This window comes from Phyllostomus hastatus, unplaced genomic scaffold, assembly GCF_019186645.2.
Source record: "Phyllostomus hastatus isolate PE091 unplaced genomic scaffold, TTU_PhHast_1.1 phas_contig_58, whole genome shotgun sequence".
Lineage (NCBI taxonomy): Eukaryota > Metazoa > Chordata > Mammalia > Chiroptera > Phyllostomidae > Phyllostomus > Phyllostomus hastatus.
In genome coordinates, this window is record NW_025333916.1 from 29,391,379 (window position 1) to 29,413,648 (window position 22,270).

Sequence of the window (22,270 nt, forward strand, 5' to 3'; positions counted from 1 at the left end):
TATAACAGAGAAATATTCATGTTACTGCCTCTCTTTACTTCTTATCAATATATCATAATCAGTCCCCTTTAATTAAACAAAATTAGGTGGACACAATTTAAAATTAAATGGAGAAAAACTACAAATAATCTTCTAATGAATTACTGCTTTTAATATTCAAGTTTCTCTATAAGTATTCTGTGCCCCACAAAATATTCAGAAATAATGAGCCAGGCACTGCCCAAAGAATTTTATATGTATTAATTCATTTAATCTTCACAATGACCCTATAAATTCATTGTTATTCCTAGTCCAGTTTGATAGAAGAGGAAACTGAAGCAATTTCAGTCAAGTGCAGTGCACTTTTAATCATCATGCTATCCTGCCAAAACTATGTAACATATTTCATCTTTGGATGTCAGGGGGCAATTAATAAAATACTAATTTTAGACAACTTACAGCCCACTGTTAAACTGAAACACCAAAATACAATGAGATGCACACTCTCAGTTATACTAAAAGGTTTCATTGACTGCATAGATTAGGGCACAGATTTTTGTCCTATTATTTATTTACCAATATTTCAGTTTATTTACTTAAAAGAGATATCAGATAATGCAGTGGTTCTCAACGCTAACAGCACATTCAAATCTGATGGGTACTGTGGAAAAGGTATTGATGCTAGAGCCTTTCTTTAGATAAAATTAATTTCTGGGAATAGGCCTAGCAATAAATATTTTTAAAAAATTTTCCAGGTGACTCTAATGTACTGCAAATGTTGCTAATGCATACTCAGAAGTAAAAACTATGAAAATCCTTCAGATTGTGAAGCCAACTATAAAAAATTATCCACTTACAAGTGGTAACTAATGATCTCTAAGCAGTGTCTCTCAATATGCTGAAATGATATGAAATGAAAATCTGCCTTATGTTTACATGCATGGTTTAAAAAGCAGGTTTTACGGATATTGTTAAGCTTCTATGTATGTCTTCCCTGCAAGATAGGGAGTTCCCATAGGGGAGTGGTCCCCAACCTCTTTGGCACCAGACACCAGTTTTTCCACAGACCTGGGGATGGGGGGTAAACATATACAGGAGGCGGAGCTCAGGCAGAGGTAGGGGAGAAGGTGGAGCTCAGGCCTCCACTATAGGTTAAAGCCATGTCATATTCATCTTTGTAGGTGACAAAACCAACAATGTAGAAAAATTAACAAATGCCTGTTGAACACACAAAAAAACTGTAGATTCAACAACTTTTAGGAACTACTTAGTTTAAAAAGAGTTGTATTTTGATACAAAATTTTAACAGTGAGTTTCAACAGCAATGAGGGGGAATTATCTTTTAAAATTTAAAAATATGCCTTTTATTTTTATATAAATAGAACTGTTAGGGAGGATATAGCAGGGTTTTAGAGTTTATTTTCACAGATAATACAGAAATAGTTAAACTACACTGTCATTTCCCATTTCTACTTAATAAATTTGAAATGAGCAGAATTACTATTCCAAAACACAATTGGAGTAGGAATGTATTATGAATAATAAACATTCTTTCCTTATCGAAGTCATTTGTATTCACTCAACAATTTGATGAGCAAATTGTTTTGACCCCTTATCTCCTGAGAAGCTACAAGTTTTAGGAAAAATTCTAATCAGGGAAGACATTTCTAGAATTTTATTTAATAATTGTTGTAACTGTGAAATAGACAACTTCAACCCTTGAAAGTATGTGTGTATATACATGCATGTGAATGGTAGAAAGCATTAAGGTTTTATGTTTTTTTTTTTAACAAAACAAATACTTGGAACATACTCCTACAGCCTGCCAAATTCAAACCATAGCACACACACATAACACACATGCAAAGACACACCCCTGCTCTGAATTTTCATTACTAACCTTTACAATTTTGTTTACTTTGGCTGAGGATGTTGGAGGTGGAGGTGTTTCTGGACTGGGTTCAATTTCTTCATCAGGTACAAGGTCAGGGTTAAGTGAAAAGATGCTCTCCAAGTCAATCTATTTTAAAAACCACATGTATTTTGAGAGTCTATTTTGACAATTAAACTTTTATTTTTCAAATAAATTTACAGAGAATAAATGTTAAATAATTTTAGACTAATGAATGGTATTGCTTCAAAAACCAGATGACCTAGAATTGTAACTCACATACATTTAAAGAATCTCACCTAAAATTGCATTCCGTGATCTTGATTATGTGTCTAATCACCTAAGATACGCAGGAGAAAGCTACCTTTCTGAGTGAAATTTTTTCATCACTTGAAAGCTTTTCAAGGAATAATACATGTACAACACAAAAATTATATACTTTTCTGCTTTGCTTTATATTCAAAATTTAACTGCAGGACTAGAAATAAAATTTAATTCAATGGTCTTACCTCTTTGCCTTTTGTATCTCCATTTTCTATCCATTCAACAGTTACGCTTTCATTATCTTCATTTAAAGATGTTACCATTGCCTGATGTATTCGGCCTAAGTAGAAATAAAATATGCATTTTTTAAAATTTATTAATTTTTAGAAAGAAGGGAAGGGAGGGAGAGAGAAGAGGAAGGAGAGAAATTAACCAGTTGCTTCTCTCATGCCCCCAACTGGGGACCTGGCCTGCAACCCAGACATGTGCCTTGACTGGGAATCGAACCAGCAACCTTTCAGTTTGAAGGCCAGCTCTCAATCCACTAAACCACACCAGCCAGGGCCACATTTTTTAAAACATATTTTATTTATTTATTTTTAGAGACTGGAAGGGAGGGAGAAAGAGAGAAACATCAATGTGTGGTTGCCTCTCATGTGCCCCCCACTGGGGACCTCGCCTGCAACCCAGGCATGTGCCCGACTGGGAATCAAACCTGCGATGCTTTGGTTTGCAGCCCGCGCTCAATCCACTGAGCTATGACAGCCAGGGCACATTTTTTAAATGTCATAAATTATGGAATGCCTAACACTTTAGATTCAATTTTATAATTTACAAACTATTAAGACTATCATAATGCTTTCTTACAAGGAATTTCCCATACTCTCTCAGGATTAGGGAATGAACTTTGCTGGTGGCAAATCAGTTTACTATTTGTCAAGACCAGGAACTCAAGGAATTGTATTACATTTAAAAGTTTATTTTCAGCATACATGATAAATGGTTACACCATGGCACAGAATACCTAAAATTTTATACTGTAAAATGGTTATAGTTGGTAGAAAGTTTCCTTATTAGAAGCCAACAATGATTCTGTTGAACACAGAACAAATATTCATAAAGCAATTTTAATACCATACTGATATAAAGTACTTTTTTCTTAAAAATCATTATCATATTACACAAATTAATGATGTTAGTAATTATTGAGAAAAGGAATGAGAGTCCAAAAAAGCTGGGAAATGCTAATGTAAAATGTTCTTTTTCTGCAAGTTGCCTATCAAAATCCATCCTACTCCTTACTTTCTCTCTTGATGCTAGCTAGCATTTACCATCCAAGGAAAGAACATTATATTTAATGTATTAAACTTTTTTTCCCCTCTCTTAATAGGTTGTGGCTCTTAATCTGTTAATAACTACAGATCCAAGTAATTACATTTATTATTACATAATATCTCATTTTTATCCTGGCTTATTTAATACTTACTGATGGTTACTGAGGTTATGTGCAATTTTTTTACTATTATATACATTGCAGTGAAGACTGTTACTGCACATTTGTCATGCACTTGTTAGATTATGTTTTTGGGATAAATTCCTAAAAGCAGATCAATAGGGGGTGTGTGTGTGTGTGTGTGTGTGTGTGTGTGTGTACAGTTGACCCTTGAACAACATGGAGTTTAAGGGTGCTGGACCCTCAACCCCAAAGCCGAAAATCTGTGTATAACTTTTAACTACCCAAGAACTTAGTTGTCCCTCAGTACCTGTAGGGTATCCATTCCCAGATTTTGGAGACCAAAATCTGCAGTTTGGACATAATATAATATTTAGTGAAAAAAATCCATGTATAAGTGAAACTGCAGTTCAAAACTGTGTTGTTCAAAAATTACATGTGTACACACATGTGTACACATACACATATTTTACTTATTTGTTTTCACCTTACCCATCCATTTGATTATTAGTCAATTAAGTATAGAAACTATTTGTTACATGGCTCCACCTTTAATATTATCTAATAAAATACTGAACATGGAATTTTTACATGTACTCTGTAAATAAATTCCTTGGGGCATCTATAACTTACTTTAGGATAATTTATAGTTATTTAAATATCTTTAAAAAACACTGATATATAGTACATAAACAATAATATTGAAATAACAAGACATATAATATATTCAAAACCATGAACACATAATTTTATAAGTACCATTTTATATGAAATTACTGTCAATATCTTCTCTATATGGGCTCTTAAGAATCTGAAGAATAAATAAATATAATCTTATTTCAAAAATTCAAGTATTAAAGATATAAGTACTTTCAAGTCATATATTGGCACTTTTTTAAAAACTAAAATATATACTGGCAATCTTTCAATGACAGACTAATATAATAATTTAAACAACTATATAGCATTCCATAAAAGAAATGTATTACCATTTAATTATTTCTTTACCAAGAGTAATTCAAATTGTTTCCAACTGTTTGTCATTAAAAGATGTTGCACTGAGTATCTGTATGCAGGTGTGATGTTTTTGTAAATAAAATTTCTACAAGCAGCAATAACGGGTCCAAGAAGTTGACACTGGTATTTCAAAACTGCCCTCCATTTACCTTCCTACCAACAATGGGATCTATTCCTCTAAACCCTCATGTCATGCCCACTAGTAGGACAAAAAAGATGACTACAACAAAAGTTTGGGGGGAAGTGATGTGGTTTGATATAAAACACTGATATAATTTTGTCAATAGGAAATGATCCCTAAGAAGATATACATGAACACCAGACTACCATAAAGAATAACTTGTAGCAGGAAATGGAGAGGCTGTGGTTGAGGCTGTGGAAGAAAGGAGTACAGATAGGGGTTTTCACGCCATTAGCAACAGAATTACCACAATGAGAATGGGGGAAAGCATGTGCATGTTCCAAAAGGCAAGACCAACACCACCATTGCTAGAGTTAAGCATCTACCACAATATCCCAACTTTCGTAAGGAGAGAGGAGTGACACAGTGCACTGATAACTACTTGTGTGAGAAGAGACAAAGCAGAGACACAAAAGCTGTTTTAGGACTACAGGCCGCAATTTCACAGGGACCTTAATCTCTATAAACAGCCCAGAGAAATTAGCCATGGAGAGGATAAAGAAAACCAAAGAGATAACACAGTATCAGCAATCTTTTCAATACCAGCACCTTCACAACTTCAATGACCAACACAGACCTTCAGAAAGCCTTAAGATGTAGCCGAATCAAAAGCAGCTGATCCACCAGTTAAGACTAAACTCTAAAAGTTTAGCAGGGGAGCACTGAGAAAATGCTAGCTTACTGCTATCATGGTCCAGTTTATTCACTCAAGAAGAGTAAATAAAAATGAAATTCCAGCAATAAGAAATGACTAAAAAGCCTGGAGCTCAATGAAGTCTTAAGTGTTTCCTTTCTGCCAGTGGATCAGATCAGTAAAAATATCTGACGTACCTATGTAGCATGGAATTTTTATTCTTTTTTTTTATATTTTATTTATTTACTTATTTATTTTAGAGAGAAGAAGGGAAGAAGGGGAAAGAAACATCACTGTGTGGTTGCCTCTTACACACCCCCAAGTAGGGATCTGGCCTGCAACCCAGGCATGTGCCCTGACCAGGAATTGAACCAGTGACCGTTTGTTTCACAGCCTGTGCTCAATCCACTGAGCTACACCAGCCAGGGCGGAATTTTTATTCTTTTTACCAAAATGCTTCTTAAAAAAATTTAAGCCTGACTTTTCCCAAATGCCTTTAAAGTTTTCAAAACAAGTTGTTTTATATATGGTTTAATTAAGATACATTCAAATACCTCATTTTTAATTGTAATGAAAGAGCACAAAGGTGTTAATAAAACAAAAAGAGGGACAGATATACGTGAGATTTTTCAAAGGAAAAGAAACATTGATTTGGTGATAACAGGTATAATAGGAAAAGTTTGAACCTGGATGACTGGAAAAGTGATACTAGTGGCAAAACAATGAGATACTTTTATCCAAAGTCTCCGTTAACAGGAAGCCCATGAGGGTGTTAATAAGACAACTACAGATATAGAACTACAGCTCAGAAACAAATGAGAATTAGAAATATCTTTCCCTAGGACCTGAGACAATATTCCCACATGGCCTTCCAAATTTTTCCACCCCATTTTTCTGGTTTGAGAAAATCTCTGTACTTCATCCCCATTAACACTGCCCTTTGACTCTCTGATTCCCTATTTACTTCATTGTGTGTTATATCATAAATATTTCTACATTAAAAAAATAATAATAGGGCAAACCACCAGCCAGGTTAAGAATCAGTATCTTTGAAACCTGGTATGTCCCCTCCTTAAGTAAATCTCCCTCTCCCTCCCCCAACACCTCCACCAAAAGGAACTATAGCTATCCTGTTATTTGAAGTAATTATACTGTGGCTTTCCTCTGTAGTTTTACAACTTGTAAATGTAACACACACAAAAATATAAACAGCTATTTTAATGTATGTATGAATGGATTGGCACTACTTTAAGACATGCACAACACTATATTTCAAAGATACATTTATATCACTGTATATAAGCGTAGTTCACTCATTTCCAGTACATATAAATATGCCAAACTTTACCTATTATTCTGTTGATGGATTTCATTATGCTCTTGCTATTTGGATTAATAGTGCTATAAGCATTCTTATACATGTGAACCGATACAAGTATGCAAGAATTTCTCTGGAATATATAACAAGGGAATAAATATAGAATACACACATGTAACTTTTCTAGTTAGTACCACAATAGTTTCTATACTAGCTGTACCTGTAACTGTAATCCCACTAGCAACTATTTCACATCCACGAATTAGTATTTGTCAGGATTTAATGACTCATACTGTGGTTCTAATTTCTCTGACTTCATGAGGTTGTGCCTATTTTTGTGTTTGTTGGCTATTCAAGCCTTTTCTTCTCCGAAGTCATGGTTTTTCTTTTCACTTTGTTTATGGTGTCTTTTTGATGACCTGAAGTTCTTAATTTTACTGCAGTCAAATATGTATTTCTCAATTATGGCTTTTTGTGTCATAAAATTCTTCCAAGACCCAGGTCATTTAAGCAAGTTTCTTCTAGCAGGGGTGTCCAAAATTTTGGTGGCTCTGGGCCACACTGGAAGAAGAGTTGTCTTTGGCCACACATTAAATACATAAACACTAACAAAAACTGATGAGAAAAAAAAATTTAAGTAAATTAAAAAACTTGTATTGGGCCACATTCATAGTCATCCTGGGCTGCGGGCTGCCCACAGGCTACAACTTGGATATCCCTGTGTTTACAAAGTCTCTCTCTCTTTTTTTTTAATGAGGATCTTTTTTTCGGATTTTAATTATTTATTTTTAGAGAGAAAGGAAGTGAGGGAGAAAGAGGAGAGAAACATCAATGTGTGGTTCCCTCTAGCATGCACGCTATTGGAGACCTAGACCAAAACCCAGACATGTGTCCTGACTGGGAATCAAACCTTCAACCTTTTGGTTCACAGGTCTATACTCAGTCCACTAAGCCACACCAGCTAGGGATATAACCTTGAACCATGCTTCCATTAAGTGTGTTGGTTTCTTTGTCCTTATGTAGGGGGCATATATTTTATTATTTTGGGGGATAACTGGGGAATCAAATTTTTAAATTGTATAATGTCACTAAACAATTCCCACATATAAAGAGCAATCAGATTTAACAATAATAGCATTTTGCCATGTTTGATTGTTGATAAAGTTCATGCATCTTTTTTCTTAAAAAAAAAAAAAAAAGCTATTATTTATTTATTTTTAGAAAGAGGGGAAGACAGGGAGAAAGACAGGGAGAGAAACATCAATGTGTGGTTGCTTCTCGCACGCCCCGTAATGGAGACCTAGCCTGCAATCCAGTCATGTGCCCTGACTAGGAATTGAACCGCTGGCCCTTTGGTTTGCAGGCTGCACTCAATCCACTGAGCCAACCAACCATCCAGGGCTACAAAGCCTTGTATAATCAAGACTGTAATCCATTGTCATTTTGATCTTTCAGAACCGTAACACAATTTCCATTTTCCCCTCCGTGGAAAACAAACTGTTCTAGCACCACTTCCTGAAAAGCCCTTCCTTCTCTTACTTATCTGCAGCACTGTCAAATTTCAAACTTGTAAGCATAAGTCTATTTCTGTGTTCTTTAACCCAAATTACACTGTCTTAATTATTACACCTTTGCAATTAAGTCTTGCTAACTGGTAAAATAAGCCTCCCTGCCTATTTGTCAATTAACAGTTTGATATTCTTAGTCTTTTGCATGTCTGTATAAATTTCAGAACCATCCTGTCAAGTTCCAAAAATCAAATAAACTAACAATGATGACAACAAAAAATACCCACTATTAAGAGTTTTAATTGGAACAGCAGCTAATTATTATGTTTTGGATTTTTAATCATTGATCAAAAATAATACTGACCAGCAGTTTTCCTTTCTCATTCCAACCTTATTCTGGAATATTGTGCAAAACTGGAATTATTTGAACCTTGAGTGTTTGGTAAAAAATGGTTAAAACCACCTTGACTTAGGATTTTATTTGTGAGAAGATTCAGTATCTTTAATAATCATGGAATGATTAGTTTTCTATTGACTGTATGATAATTTCACTTTTTAAAGGAACTTAGACAAGTTTACACATTTGCAGCATGAAGCTGTTCATAATTATGTTGAATGCCCATGGCATCTGTAATAATGATCACTTTTTCATCCCTCATTTTTCAACTTTTTTTCTTTGTAAATCTCACCTAAGATTCACCAATTCTGTCCTTTCCAAGAACACAGTTGGTTTTGTTGAGACCATTTATATTATTAAACATTGAATTACTGTTTTTAGTATTTTTTCAACTTACTTTGAGCATATTTTGATGTTTTTTCCTTTAAGTCTTCTTTGCCATTTTTCCTACATAAGCGATTACTTGTTTTTCTCCAGGAAATGCTTTGCAGCATCTTACGAATTTTAAAGGTAGTACTGTTATTGTTTCGTTCAAACTATTTTCTAATTTTCTTTATCATTTTTATTGTTATTCTATTATGGTTATCCCAGTAGTCCCCCCTTAGCCCTCCTCCGCCCATCCCACCCCTCAATCCTGCGGTCACCCCACACTGTTGTCCATATCCCTGGGTCATTCCTACTTGTCTCTTCTTCTTTCCACCAGCATTCTCCTCCTCCCTCCCCTCTGGTCACTGTCAGTCTGTTCTATGTTTCCATTCCTGTGGTTCTATTTTGTTCGTTAGTTTATTTTGTTCATTTTCTTCACTAGACTCTTCTTATAGGTGAGATTGTATGGTATTTGTCTTTCATCAACTGGATTATTTTACTTAGCATATTATTCTCCAGTTCTATCCATACTGTCACAAAAGGTAGGAGTTCCTTTCTTTCTGCTGTATAGTATTCCATTGTGTAAATGTACCAGTTTTTAAAAATGTTATTGCTTATGCTATTACACTTTTGTTCCACTTTCCCCCCTTTATTCCCCTCTACCCTGCACCCCCACCAACTGCATTGCCTCTCCTTAGTTCACGTCTATGGGTTGTACATATTAAGTTCCTTGGCATCCACATTTCCTATACTATTCTTAACCTCTCCCTATTTTCTACCTACCATCTATGCTTCTTATTCCCTGTACCTTTTCTTTTCTCCCACCCCCCCATTCTCACTGATAACCCTCCCTGTGATCTCCATTTCTGTGATTCTGTTCCTGTTCTAGCTGTTTCCTTAGTTTGTTTGTTTGGTTCAGTTGTTGACAGTTGTGAGTTTGTCGCCATTTTACTGTTCACAGTTTGGACCTTCACTTTTTCTTAAATTAAGTCCCTCTAACATTTCATATAATAAGGGCTTGTGATGATGAACTTGACCTTATCTGGGAAGCACTTTATCTGCCCTCCCATTCTAAAGGATAGCTTTGCTGGATAGAGTAATCTTGGATGTAGGTTCTTGCCTTTCCTGACTTTGAATACTTTTTTCCAGCCCCTTCTTGACTATAAGGTTTCTTTTGAGAAATCAGCTAATAGTCTTATGGGAACTCCTTTGTAGGTAACTGTCTCCTTCTCTCTTGCTGCTTTTAAGATTCTCTCCTTATCTTTAATCTTGGGTAATGTAATTATGATGTGCCTTGGTGTGTGCTACCTTGGATCCAACTTTTTTGGGACTCTCTGAGCTTGCCGGACTTCTTGAAAGTCTATTTCCTTTGCCAGATTGGGAAGTTGTTCATCATTTTTCAAATAAGTTTTCAATTTCCTGCGCTTTGTCTCTCCTTCTGGCACCCCCATAATTCCAAAGTTGGAGCATTTAAAGTTGTCCTAGGGGTTCCTAAACCTCTCATTTTTTTGAATTCTTCTTTTTTCATTCTGTTCTGGTCTAATGTTTATTTCTTCCTTCTGCTCCAACTCATTGATTTTAGCCCCCATTTCCTTCCTGTCACTATTGGTTCCCTGTATATTTTCCTTTATTTCCCATGTCACAGCCTTCACTTTCCTTCTATTTTGCAACCGATTACCAGTGTTTTGTACTATACATAGGATAGGTTGGCTATCTTGGCTTCACTTAGTTCTGTGCTTTCTGGAGCTTGATCTGTTGTTTCATTTCAGCCTCTTCTTTTGTCTTGGTGCACCTGTTACGTAGTAAGAGACGGAGCCTTAAGTGTTCACCAGGGCAGGGCAACCCATGTAACTGCATCTTGGTGCTGTAGGTAGGGCAGGAGGGTCCCAAGAACGAACAGTGCTGCTTGCTCGGCTCTCTGCCAGCTTTCAGCCACTTCCCCCACGACCCACAAGCAAACTGGGCCCTTCTGATTCCAGGTGGGTGGGTTTGTATACATTCTAGGACCCTCTGGGTCTCTCTAATGAACTCTCCTGTGAGGCTTGGAGTGTCTCCTGCCGCCACAACCCACCACAGGTGTTTCTAGTCAGAGGTTTTGAGGCTTTATTTCCCCATACTGGAACCCTGGGCTGCATGGTCTGTCCCACTCCCCAGTTGTTCCCTCTGGTTTATCCACACACAAATGTGGGACTGCCCTGTCCTCCAGCCGCCGCCTTGCCACATGTCCCCTCTGCCTTAAGTGCCCGTCTCTGCCCCTCCTACCAGTCTGGATAAATGTTTCTTTAACTCCTTGTTTGTTGGATTTCCATACAGTTCAATTTTCTGGCAGTTCTGGTTGGTTTTTGTTTTTAAATTTGCTGTTGTCCCTCCTTTGGTTGTGCAAAGAGGCACAGTGTATCTACCTATACCTCCTCCATAGCTGGAAGTCCTAAACGTGCCAGTTTTCTAATCCACTCATTTACTGATTGGCCTTTGGCTGTTTCCAGCACTTGGATATTATAAATTGTGCTGCTATGAACACTGGGATATATAGGTTCTTTTGAATTGGTGTCTCAGGGTTCTTAGGGTATAATCCCAGCAGCGGAATCACTGGGTCAAAAGGCAGTTCCATTTTTAGTTTTGTGAGGAAATTCCATAGTTTTCCACAGTGGCTGCACCAGTCTGTCATGCCACCATCAGTGCACTAGGGTTCCCTTTTCTCCACACCCTTCCAGCACTTGTTGCTTGTTGATTTATTAATGATCTAGTTTTCTTTATGATTCCTGACTCTAGGCATTCCTGTTCAGTTTCTAAAAGTAAGATGCCACACTCATCAGAATAAAGAAAGCCCCAAAAATTGGAATGACTTCCCCCGTACACAATGGCAGAGTATCACCCCTGTATTTCTGTAATACTTTACTTACACTGGACTGCCTCCCTTAGAGGAAAATTTCCTATAAACTTAGCTCCAGGGAGCAAATCAGCAGCAATTTTTTACTGACATCTTTTAAGAGGAGTCACACAAGTCTTTGTCTTCAAACAGTGAACCTGATTCTCTGATTTTTTTTTTTTTAATCTGGTCTCCCTAATCATTCTACAGAGTCAATCTTCTGTAGTCCTTGCCTGCTCAGCCTGCCTCACCCATGCCTGGGTATTCCCAATCTGTTTCCACTCCCTGCTGATACCTTGTTCTCTCACACAGCTATGCCTTTTTGTTTTTTTTTTTTTTAAGTGTATGTGAGGCAGAAAGATACCAATACATGAACTGCATTGAACTATTTTGACCAGAAGCCCCAGTCCACCTTTAAGTCAAAAATTATATTGACAAAAAATGGGAATCAGATCTAAAAACTGTAAGTTCGCACTGTTATATAAAATCAACACTATAATATAAATTATACCTGTATAGTTTCAAAACTATGATTTTCTAAAATTAAAAATCGGGAGATATATTTAAAAGTTTTCAGCTTTATTTCAATGTACTTATAAAGATAAGTTACAGTGTAGAAAATGTCATTTGTTAAGAGTGAAGTACAAAAAAGTACTTGTAAAGAGTTTTAGAAGTACAACATCCCCTCAACCATTTTCCCAGTACAAGTCCTCTGGGTGTTCAACTAATATCCAACCTTCATAAAACTTATCTGTCAATGCAAAATATTTTGGCCAAGGTTTATATTTGTATATGCCAAAACTCAATTCACGTTTTAAACAAAAGAGTGTGCAAGAAAAGTTCTGAGTTATATTCCAAATATAACTGAAAGATGGTCAGAATATTATAAAGCATACCAAGTATCAAAGTGTAAGCACAGGATGATGTGTAAGCTATTTTCTCGTACTGTGTGCTTGTCCTGAATATATTTCCACAGCCTCTCATATTTATTTAGTCCTTGTTTTGCCTACTTTTAAGTAAGTCCCAAAATGTTTAAGATAATGTAAAAAGAAAACTCCGGGATGGGAAAAAGCAATTATAATAGAAGAAAAGATTTTACTTCATATAAAATTGATTTGCTCCCCTTATTATTTCTTAAACATGACAGTATTTTACTTATATGTAGGTGATCTATAAAAAAGTGTCAGTTATACATTTGAAATTGGTTATAGAGTTTGGGTTGATCATTAACACCATCATTTTTTTTTCCAATTTAAAATAAATGCAAATAGGCTCCCAGTCAGCATTTTCAAACACATCTGATTTTCAGAAACAGGTTATGTATGACCTTACTGGATAGTGACTGTATTGTTTAAAAACAGGATAGTCACATGTTTCTGGTATTGAAAATAGACTTTTAAATATAATTAAATTATAAAAGAACCACAATAATTCTAAAGAAAAAATCACAATGTGTCCATCTGACCATTTTATAACCTAAAAGAACAATTTCATATGGTTCAGCATAAAAATATAAATTTTACCCCAAATTTAGATGTCAGAAAAATTTATACAAATATTACCTGCTAAATCAAACTATATATATACACACACATATATATATTCAAAAGCATAACCTTTATTTCAAAGGCACTTTACACTTAGTCCATTTACAAAATATCACAACGGTATGGATGGAACTGGAGAGTATTATGCTGAGTGAAATTAGCCAGGTGGTGAAAGACAAATACCATATGATCTCACCTATAACAGGAACCTAATGAACAAAACAAACAAGCAAACAAAATAGAACCAGAGACATGGAAACAAGGAACAAACTGACAGGGACCAGAGGGAAGGGGGAAGGGGGATCAAGGAGGAAAGTAGGGGAAGGACCTACTGTATTTTGCTGGGTATAATATGCAATTTCTTTGTCCAAATTTTTGAGGGAAAATAAGGACACACATTATACATGGAATAGTACTTATTCCATATCTATATACATGTTTTTAATTATTTTATTTATGCTTATACTGTAATGTAGGAATTGAAGATATTTCTGATATTGACAGTGACAAAGAGTTCTTGCATTCTATGATGCATAAATATCATAAATTTTTAACTAGTGCATAAAATTTCTTGTACCTTGTATCTGTTCTTGTGATTTATATTTGTTACATAAAATTTCTTGTACCATTAATATGCTGAAAAATAAATAATAAAGTTCCTTTTGTAAATCATAATATTTACAAAAACATGTAAATATACATTAACAAAAATTGAAATAAAAAAATTAAAACAAAAGATTTTTTTCCTGGAAGTTTGGGCCAAAAACATGGGTGTGCATTATACACAGGAGAGCATTATACATGGCAAAATATTGTAAAGAACATATATAAATGATCCACAGACAAAAGGGTGAGGATTGACTGTGGGAGGGGAGATGGGGCATGGGAGAGCAACTTGGGAAAATTGGGACAACTGTAATAGAACAATAAAAAAAGATTCTAAGCATATTAAACATGGCATCTTTAAAAAAATTTTAATGTATAAAACAGTTTTTTAAAACAGACACAAAGCACTGGCTGGTGTGGCTCAGTGGACTGAATGCCAGCCTGCAAACCAAAGGGTCGCTGGTTCAACTCCCAGTCAGGACACCTGCCTGGGTTGCAAACCAGGTCCGAGGCTACCACAATTGATGCTTCTTTCCCTCTCTTTCTTCCTCCCTTTCCCTCTGTCTAAAAATAAATAAAATCTTTTAAAAAATAAAAAAACACATACAAAAAAAACAACAAAAACTAAAATATTACATAATTTAATCTCAACTTTTTGTTATGGTGAAATCAAAGAGAGAGTATTTCAGGTCTCAACCTTTTAATGTTAGTAAATAAGGCAAGTGATTTCTTAAAAATAAACCAACAAGTGAACAGAAGAACAAATGTGAATTCTAGCCACCTCTGCCCCAGTGAACAAAATAACAAATAGATTAATTCCGTATTTCAGACTTTCTAACCTTTAAAATTAAGATGGTTACTTAAGATTGCTATTAGTGCTATTTAACTTGCCACGAAATCTCACATATTTACTTAGCTGTCAAAAACAACTTTTACATGCTGACAATTGCCTTTTGGTCTTTGAGAACAGGATCCTATTATATGTTTCCTAGTTCACAGCTGAATTCACAGCAGCTGTGAGGCTAAGAAATGCCAGCAACCAATTAGGCTGGCATAAACCTTGTCTAGCATAGAAACTATAATTTGGTTGCAAATGCAGAAGAGCCAAAATAAAACATACAAGCATACAAAAAAAATCACTGGTGAGTATTTTAAAGTCTGAATATTTAAAGTGCTAGCAAATATTTGTATTTTATTAAAAGGATACGGTGGTAGAACATTAGGAAAACATGAAAAAGCAACAATCAATTCTTTTCAGACCCACAATGTTTTTAAAAAAAGGTTGCTGCTGTTTTTGACATACCTAGAATTACAAATCTATGCTTTCTAATTTCTAATTACCTAATAGTTGAGGTATTCATTAGCATACATGTGACAAGTCTACCCCAAAGTAAACATTTTATCAGTTCCCCTGGAGCTGTTTCTATGAAAATTTCTTCTCATACTTCTAAAATAGTAAAACCTTAATAAAGATTTCAAACCCAAATCATGTACAAATAACACAACTACAACAATTAGTAAAGACAGAACTTGAAATCTAAAATTGTTTGCAATGGTGATTTCTAAACCCTTTAAAGCTATTAAAATCTGTTTTTGTAAATTTAAGATGACAAGAAATTAATGCCATATAAATATCATTGCCTAAAAACACTATTTGCCAGTTTGATTCTAGGTCAGGGCACATGCCTGGGTTGCAGGCCAGGTCCCCTAGTTGGGGGCATTCGAGAGGCAGCCCATTGATGTTTCTCTCACACCTTGATGGTTGTTCTCTCCCTGCCTCCCCCCTCTCTAAAAGTAAGTATACAAAATCTAAAATAAAAATTTAAAAAATGATCCTAATTTTAAAATGAATAAATAAATAAATAAAATTAAAATGCTATTTAATATTAGTATAGTACGTCACTCTAAAACCTAGTAAGTCACTGGGCATTCATGTGTATATAGCCATGTAATGAAACTAATACAAAAATCCAGTTTATATGCTAACAAAATATGTAATTCTCAAGTATATCTATTCTTGATAAAACCTCTAGTAACCAGATTTTTCAATCATAATACCAATGCATAATTTGAAAGGCTCTTTTTCATTAATTTTAAAAATAGTAATAAAATCTAGTTTTCTCCTTTTGTATCTTCTTCAGAAGTGGAGACTAGGGAAAAGCAAACATCAATATCCATTCTCAGAAGAACAAAAATATAAATATTACTCTGAAATATAAAATAACACACTCAGAACAAGTGTTTGGCAGAATAATGTTATTTCCAGAGAATAAAATACATGATAGTCCAGGTAGCTGGTAAACAGACATCTAAAAGAAGTACCTTTTTCCAAGTTAGTTCCTACCAGAAGAGAATCTTGATAAATTACCTTTTTCTAATTTTCATATTTTTCAATTACAGTTGACATTCAATATTATCTTAGTCTCGGAGTACAGCACAGTGGTTAGTCATTTATGTAACTTACAAAGCAGTCCCTCTGATAGGCAGCACCCACCTGACACCATACATAGTTTGGTAAATTATCTTAAAACACACCTCAAAACTTCTGGGACTTCATGTGATTAAAATAAATCATTTGTACAGTTGTTATAAGGACCAAGTGTCAGTGTAAAATGCAAATTCAAAAATTTGAGCCTGGGCTGGCGTAGCTCAGTGGATCGAGCACAGGCTGTGAACCAAAGGGCTGCAGTGCTCAATTTCCAGTCAGGGCACATGCCTGGGTTGCAGGCCAGGTCCCCAGTGGGGGCCACATGAGAGGCAGCCACACATTGATGTTTCTCTCCCTCTTTTTCTCCCTCCATTCCATTCTCTAGGAATAAATAAATAAAGTCTTTAAAAAAAACATTTGAGTGCATCTTTCCAAGTACTCACAGCAACTCACAGCAAAACACGTTATGTTAATTAGCTTTTGTTGTCTAAGGAGGTTTGTTTTAAAACTGTCTTTTAAAACAGATACAATTCTTTTCTTCAACTTATTAAAAGGATTCCAAAACAGAAATTTGCAAAATGCAACTTTAAAATAGGAAGACTAATTCACAATCAAAAAACACTACTAAAAAAGCATTATTTAGAAAATGAAAAGCATTGTTAACTACACATATTTATACAGTATTTCTTGTCTTGCCAACTACCTCAAAGCAGTTTATAATTAATAATTTACATTTTCTCAAACATCAAATGTCAATCTGTTCCTAGATGCCACTGACCAGGAAATGAGGGCAGAAAAGAATTTGATCTTTGTTGGAGATCATTACAGAAGATCCAGCAGAAGTCAAACTCACAAACTCTGTCTGATGTCCAGGTTTTGTTAGGTAATCTAAGCAGCGATAAAAAGAATCCCTAATGACTATGTAGGCGTCACACCTTCTTCAATAACTTTGGGGGAACAAGAAGCCATTAGAAAAGGACATAAATAATGCCTCAGCTGACACTGGTAACAGTGCTGTTGCTGTTTAGTAACTCCCTGGGGAATGTGACTTTGCCAAACATAGAGACCTTTTGTTTTTGTTTATCACATTTAAGATGTTACTGTTTGTAACTAAATTTACAAAGTTCTAACATTTCCCTTCTTAGACTTTAAACACAAAGCTGGAATTGTGTCACAAGAAGAGAAAAATGAGTATGAGACAGCTAAGATTTTTCATGAAGAAAATACAACTTAATAATGGGACAAACTTCATTTATACAGTAAACTAATTTTCAAATTCTTACCTCCTCTGTCCATTGTTTTGAAATGGATCTGAAAAATTAATATTGCTCAGTTTCTCTGGGGTAGCAGGAAAATTGAATCTTTTTAGGATTTTGGTGATGAGCGCATCCATCACACTGCACACTAAAAATTTGGTAGAATTATCACGTAGAAGGACCCACTGTGCAGCTGTTTAGAAAATTTCCATCCCAAATTTGCACAAAGGTACTAAGAAAAATGTCTTATATAAAGAGGCCAAGATACCATTAAAAAGTATTAAATCACTAGTTTCCCAATATTATTCTGCATATTTGGGGGTGGGGGAAGAAAGGATTAAAAACTACTCAAAACTACTAATGAAAAAGAACATAATAACTGAATTTCTAATATCATAAATTATATGATTAGGATTCCAGCTGAAACAGTGAAAATGTAGGGGGAAAAACATTAAAAAAACTTCATAAAGTATTTTTTAACTAAAGTTTAATAACTAAATCTCACATTTTAATTAAAAAGTCACTCTTCATATCTATATTCCCCTTGGTGACAGAATATCTGAAGCATATCTTTATTCACTGGTTGAGAAAGAAAATATTTCCTATCTAGAAGTCCAGAGCTTTACAAGTGGTGTTAAACTAACATGTTGCTGATAGTCTAAAGTTTTTTAGTGTATGTGCTGCCAAAGCAAACACTAGCCCAAAGTTTTGAGAACTGCCTTTCACAGATGTTCTGCTTGGATATATTATGCAATACTAGCTTAAGTTCTTACTTATTCAAAAGGGAATTCCAAACCAATAAATCTGTGCTATTCTGTGACCATTTCATAGCTGTATGTAGATATCATCTTTTCTTATGCTTAAATCTATTCTAACAGGAGACAGGGATCTTTTAGAATGTTTTTCAACAGTTTTTCAACAGAAGTATCCCAGGCAATGTAGGCTTGTATATATATTGATTAACAAAATTTAAATGTAATTCAGAAGCTGCAGATGTGGTAATGAGGATACCAAGCAGACTGATAATATCAGAATCTTTCAAAAGAAAAAAAAAACTTCTTATTGACAAAGAGGCTAAGCAATCTGAATTATTCTGAGATGAATCTTACCACATAACACTTTAGAAACTTGTGCTTGTCTACAGAAACAGCAGCATGTGCCAGCATTAAAAGAAAAAAATCCCTGGTATTGAAAAGCTAGACTGTCTACCTTTCCTGTATTCCAGGATAATGGGAGCGAAGAGCTTCCCTGGAAACCTTAAAGAATGTTATATACACATAAAAAAGTATTTTGTCACCAGAAAAGGAATATGAGAAATGACTAAGCCAAACAATGATACCTACTCTACACTTGAAAAATAAAACAGATAGAGACACAGATGAAATATTCATTGAAAAATCCTAAATCTTGCTCATACAAGTAAAATGTTAAACTACTCATCACCAAAAATAAATTAGTTTAATTTAAAAGTCACATTCTTCAGCACCACACAAAAATGTGCCTCTCTGTGCAGTACTATGATGCTATGGTCTTGAAAAGCAGTCCTGATTCAGAACATTTACTCATAACTTTTGCTATGGACTGAATTGTGCCTGCCACCCCCACCCCCATTCATGTATTGAAATCCTAAACCCTAATGTGATGGTGTTCCGGAGATAATTAGGCTTGAATGAGATCATGAGGGTGGGGTCCTAAGGATGGGACCTGTGGCTTTATAAGGGGAAGAGGGAAATGTTTTCTCTCTACCACAAGGAACCATGAGAAAATAGCCTCCTGCAAGACAAAGAAGGCTCTTCCAGGAACCCTATCAACCAGCACCCTCATCTTTGTTGGACTTTGCAGTCTCCAAAACTGTGAGAAAAATGTCTGTTGTTTAAACCACCCATCTATGGTATTTTGTTACCAAACCCAGGCAGAGTAATACATCCTCTTTCAAGTGTTATAAAGGCCATGATCAGGCAACTGAAATACAAGGATGAGTAGAGTACATTCCCTGTCCTGTGCCAAAATCTCTAACTCTGGTTGCAATGTTACTACTTCCCCCAGGAATCTGCCATCACAATCTCTGCTCACTCTACTTACGGAAGCCTATGATGGCTGTGACTAAGCCAGAGAAATTTCTACTTTCAATTTGAATTAAGAGACTAGATAATCACATCTTTAAGCCTCTTTACCACTTAGCCAAATGTAACTTGAGGACTGTATAAGTATAAATGTAACTATTCCTTAACTAGGGGCAAGGAGCTCTACATTCAGCCCTTTAAAGGCAACCACGAGGCTGGTGTGTGTGGCCCCCGGTGAAAATGAGTTTGACACCCTGCACCAGGGTGAATGAAGTGTGGATTAGGAAATTCAGTGTTGCTAGAGCAAAAGGTACACAACTAAAAGTAGAGTAATAGAAACACATTATGGAGGGATAGGCTAAAATCAAATAATGAGTTTGGTTTTGTACATTTAAGTTTAAGACATCTCCTATCTCCTAGACATATAGTGGAGAGATCAGTCGCTCCGTGTGTGTGTGTGTGTGTGTGTGTGTGTGTGTAGTATATATCTGATAGATTAAGTCCAGGTTGAAGATAAAGCTTAAGAACTGTCACCATATAAAACATGCCTTCAACATAGGGCAAAAACTGGTTCCTTGGAGTGGAAGAGCTTAGAGAATACAATGGTTTGTGGCCATACAAAGGATCATATCACATGAACAAATACACAGTGTATGTGATAATAAAATTTCATGGATCCACTGATAAATAAATGGATAAAGAAAATACATACATATATAAATACACACAATGGAATATTGCTCAGCAATAAAAAAGAATGAAATCTTGCCATTTGCGACACCATGGATGGACACAGAGGGTATCATGCTAAGTGAACTAAGTCAGACAGAAAGAGAAAAAAACTGATTTCACTTATAATGGAATCCGAAAAAATGAAATAAATGAAAAAACAGAACCAGACCCATAGATATAGAGAACAAGCTGAAAAGAAAGGGGGTGAGGGAATGGACAAAATAAAATAAAAAATAAAATTTCATGGGAGAGTGTGCTTAGGAAAAAAATGTCTAAAATGACTCTTTGAATGGGGTCAAAATTGAAACAGAGTTTGAAAAACTAGATGTAGATAATATTTAAGGCAATGAAAGTGAATGTGATCACCAAGAGAATAAGGGTAGAAGTCCTTGTTTTCAGTGTACAGAGATCAGGGAGATGATGAGTTACCAGCACTGAGCAAGAAGTTGCTGGAGAAAAAGAAGAAAAATCAGGAAAGTAGAGTCCCAGAAGCCAAACAGAGAGATTGTTTCAAGAAAGAAACAGAGAATGAATCAACTGTCAAATGCTGTTAACAAATCAAGTAAATTAAGAGCAATGCCTAAAAGGGAAAATGAATCAAGATTTTTTTTTAAGTGAAAAAAAAAAAAGGGGTAACATTCCAGTATGCTAATGGAAATGATTCAATGATGAAGATGGTGATAAATATTGAGGATGCAGCACAAAGAGAGAACAAATGAGGTGGTAACTTTGGGCAGGTGGTAGGGCATAAAGTGTAGTATACCCATGGAGAAAATCAGACTAAAATAGGAACAGAAAGAGTTTATCCATGGTAAAGTAAGGGAGGCAGAGTTACAGGTGCAGATACTAGTACTTGGGTAGATGTGGAAGACTTATATAAGTTCTTTTCAAATCGCTTTTTTATTTTTCAGTGGTAAAATGACAGGTAAGGTCATCTGCTGAGAGTTAGGGTTAACAAGTAAATATTAAGAATTTTATGATTAACAGTCAGCTAGGAAAGAGTGAATGGGCTAGAGATATGACCGCTCATTCAAGGAAAGTAGCCATGAATTTAAATTGTGATCAATTGTCAGTTCTCAGCCTTCTGGCTAAGATCAAGTGTAAACTGTGATCAGTCAGCATAATTATAATTCTCTTCCCATCCCAGTCAATTTTAAACAATCAAGAAAGGGCAAAGAGGTTTATAATATATAAAAGGAATGATTTTATAAAATATATAAAAGGGATTTTGATCAAGACAGGAGCAAGGTAGTAGAGAAAGTATACATATAAGGCAGGGTTTATAAGAAAGAAAGCGAACACGCGAGGGGAGCAAGGAACAATAAAAAGTAGTAGGATTAGGCCCTGGCTGGGTAGGTCAGTTGGCTGGAGCATTATTCCAATATGCCAAGGATGCAGGTTAAATCCCCAGTCAGGGCACATACAAAAACTAACCAATAAAGGCATAAATAAGTGGAACAACAAAGATCGATGCTCGTTCTCCCCCCCTTCCTGTATCTCTCTAAAATCAATCCATTTTTTTTTAAAGTAGTGGATTATAAATCCTGGTGGGGTCAAAAGATTAGTGGAGTCACGATACAAGAAGTTAATATGCTGGACAGAGTTGTGACTGAAAAATGGGATGCTTCCGACTAAGAATATGGAAGACACTGCACAGAGATGGCAGGATATGGTGAGCCAAGGGCAAGATCTCTGGAAACAAGGGAAGGACAGAAGTTCAAAGTTCTGAGAAGCCAGGGAACAGGAAGGATCATCTACATA

The 22,270-nt window shown here is 35.4% G+C and overlaps 1 protein-coding gene across 4 annotated transcripts in view; it reads right to left on the reverse strand.

Annotated features, from left to right (window-relative positions):
- KIF2A (kinesin family member 2A) overlaps positions 1 to 22,270 on the reverse strand; it is a 70,025-nt gene that overhangs the window by 32,234 nt on the left and 15,521 nt on the right. For all 4 annotated transcript variants that reach the window (XM_045847753.1, XM_045847752.1, XM_045847754.1 and 1 more), the window contains exons 2-3: positions 2,380 to 2,474; positions 1,880 to 1,999 (exon numbers count right to left, since the gene is read on the reverse strand). In XM_045847753.1, the coding sequence (XP_045703709.1) occupies positions 1,880 to 1,999; positions 2,380 to 2,474 (215 nt within the window). The remainder of the gene's footprint in view (positions 1 to 1,879; positions 2,000 to 2,379; positions 2,475 to 22,270) is intronic.